The sequence below is a fragment of the Pteropus vampyrus genome, unplaced genomic scaffold, assembly GCF_000151845.1.
Source record: "Pteropus vampyrus isolate Shadow unplaced genomic scaffold, Pvam_2.0 Scaffold329, whole genome shotgun sequence".
Lineage (NCBI taxonomy): Eukaryota > Metazoa > Chordata > Mammalia > Chiroptera > Pteropodidae > Pteropus > Pteropus vampyrus.
Genome location: NW_011889110.1, coordinates 241,348 through 244,055, shown reverse-complemented (window position 1 = coordinate 244,055; position 2,708 = coordinate 241,348). Strand labels below are relative to the sequence as shown.

Sequence of the window (2,708 nt, the reverse complement as noted above, 5' to 3'; positions counted from 1 at the left end):
ATCAGCCAACGAGCTATTCTGTACCTTAGCTGCCTCCTCCTTAAAATGGGTGTAAAAGTACACACCCTGACCGCCGACAGGGTTGTTATGAGGGTCAAGTTAAGATGCCGACCGTGAAGGCCAGGACATTCGGGTTCCGTGTTTCGTGGGGAGATGGGGCATGCATGGCCTTACCTTCAGGTCAGCAGAGGCAGCGGCTTCAGGCAGTGAGACCTCTATAATCTGCCTTCCAGGGATGTACAGCCCGGTGCTCATCCAGCAGTATCTGGTGCCTGCCAGGAGCGCAGAAAGACAGACGTCAGTCCTCCTCCATGATCTTACCTCTGTGCGGCATCTCCGCGGCCCCTTCCTGGGCTCTGCACACCTCACCCTGTCCACGCTGCCCTGACTCGACCACTGCAAACGTTACCTACCCCCCGACCCCCGTCTCCTTGCAAGTGCATGGCTAAGAGTGGAGGGGGCTTTCTGGAGGAGATCAGGTCACTGAAGTCATCATGCCCTGGTCCCCCAGGCCCCCGACACTGAGCTCCCACCCCTCATTCTGTACCTGGATTGTTGCAGTTGACCTCGACGGTGATAGGCGACTCCGAGGGGCGCAGATAGGGGCTGCTGTACATATCTTCAATTTCTGGGACTAACAGCGAGAGGTCACTTCCGGAGTGGGCCAGCCCAGTGGCCAGGGACAGCATGGCGCCCCTGCAGCAGTCATTGATGACGGGGTTCTCCCGGGTCGCTACCGGCAGCCGGTACCGGCTGAGCAGCTTCCTCAGGAGCCGATGCACAGATGTGTAGGCCGGGATCTCCTCCGCGGGGATCTGCAGGAAGGCCGCGCCATCCGGCCCCAGCTTGGCCAGCCAGCCCTTTTCCACGTTCCCTCTCTTCCTGCCCATTATCACCTGGAACTCGGCCAGGGTGGAGCGGAAGTGATAGGTCCTGATTCCTGCTTTCGGAGTACGGAAGGGCCCTGGGTTGAGGCTCTGGCTCGTGATGCTGATGCCGAAAGGGTTAAGGAGGAGGTTACCCGGGAACCGAGCCAGAGGGGACACCCCGGGGTTTTTGAAGGCCCACCACCAGGCCTGGGCTCCAACGAACAGTCCCCCGCCCTCGGCTACGAACTCCTGCAGCTCCTTGACTCCCACGTCACTCACGGGCTCAAAGCAGTACACACTCGCCTCGCTGGTCAGATGGGGCTCGATGCTGGTGTCTATGCCCCCCACCGCGAGCAGGCCGCTCAGTGTCCTCAGTTCTGTCTGCACCACGATCTTGCCTCGGCGGCCCGCGTCCAGCCAGCGCACAGCATTGAGCAGAAAGGGGCCCAGTTTACTCACGGTGAATAACACCTTGTGGCCCATCACGACCACCCGGCCCCGCCCATAGCGGGCGGCGGCTATGACACAGCCGTGGTAGGAATCTAAGCCCAGGGGAAAGGCCAGGGCCCCGTGCACCAGCAGCTGGGACGGGAAACAATCGGAGTTGCTGATGTCCAGCTCCGAAATGCCGTGCAGGAGCTCCTCTCTGTCCTCGGAGAGGTCGTCCTCACAGCTGCAAAAGACACACAGGTTCTGTTAAAGAACGGGCTCGGCATGAAGCTCTTGGCACAGTGCCAGGTATACCCCGAGGGTCAGCTTTGCTACCATGACCTTTGAAGTTCGTACAGGGAGCTGGGAGAACAAAGAGGGCAGGTCTCACCCCCTCCACGCTGCCTCGACTCGACTACTGCCAAGGGAAGACAGGGGGGCTGGGCGTGAATTCTGCTCTGCTCATTGTCCGCCTTCAAATTCTCTGAAGGAGAGCTCGAAGGACGCCTTGCTGTGTTTGCCAACACTACATGTTAAATAGTCTGGATTTAAGTATTAAAAGTGCCCTTTAAGCATTATATAAAGAACTGAGTGGGAAATTGTGTTTTCATCCTTATAAGGAATCTTGTTTATAAATTTCATGCAGCTCATTTTCTGTAGATGAGCTCAACGGACAGCTGAGTTCATGGTGAAGACTCCCTATTGTGTCAGAAGGTGAGCCAGGGAGCTGAGTGACCTCAACTCTTGCTAGACTTTCCTGCTACTTGAACCCAAGAGGATGGACTGTCTGCACCCAGCACTCCACGCATTCACTGCCTGCCCACAGCAGTGACGCATATCCACGCTGTGAGGTTCTTCTCAGCACTATCTGTTCCTGTCTGTGCTAACAGACCTCAGGACACCCCTAAGCTCAAAAAGGGAGACACAGCCCTGGATGCCCAGCGGGTAATAGGAGATAAGGCGTAGAGCGACGTCTGTAAGCGTGAGCCCCCAGAGCTGGTTATGCCACTTGTGTTAGGTAAAGCTGTGCAACCGTGTGGTCAGCAGGGAGCTGCAAGGAGACACTGAGAAATGGCGGTCAGGCAGACAGCAGCCGACCTAGAGTATCTGTTTGGCTGAGAGAACTCTAACCAACTGATGTGCCTGAAGATAAAGGGTTCATCCTACTAGATGACTCCTGCTCCGTGAGGAACTAATCATTATATTCAACGAGCTCGTCCTGCTCTGACTCCAGGTTTATCAAGCAACCTGGTGATTATGACCTTGCTTCTGATGATCATCTGCCTAAAGAAAGAAGTCATTGGCCAGGCCAACCAGAATATTCTAGTTTTGTGACATTTCTATTATTCAAGAAATATCTTGGACAGCCTAGCTTTGATTTGGTGATTCTAAAATTTAAAAAAAAAAAAA

At 55.3% G+C, this 2,708-nt stretch overlaps 1 protein-coding gene across 1 annotated transcript in view; it reads right to left on the bottom strand.

Moving 5' to 3' along the window:
- Window positions 1-2,708, bottom strand: part of LOC105304128 (TRPM8 channel-associated factor 1) — a 53,162-nt gene that overhangs the window by 9,716 nt on the left and 40,738 nt on the right. The window contains exons 3-5 of the mRNA XM_023522058.1: window positions 548-1,542; window positions 175-272; window positions 15-24 (exon numbers count right to left, since the gene is read on the bottom strand). Of these exons, the coding sequence (XP_023377826.1) occupies window positions 15-24; window positions 175-272; window positions 548-1,542 (1,103 nt within the window). The remainder of the gene's footprint in view (window positions 1-14; window positions 25-174; window positions 273-547; window positions 1,543-2,708) is intronic.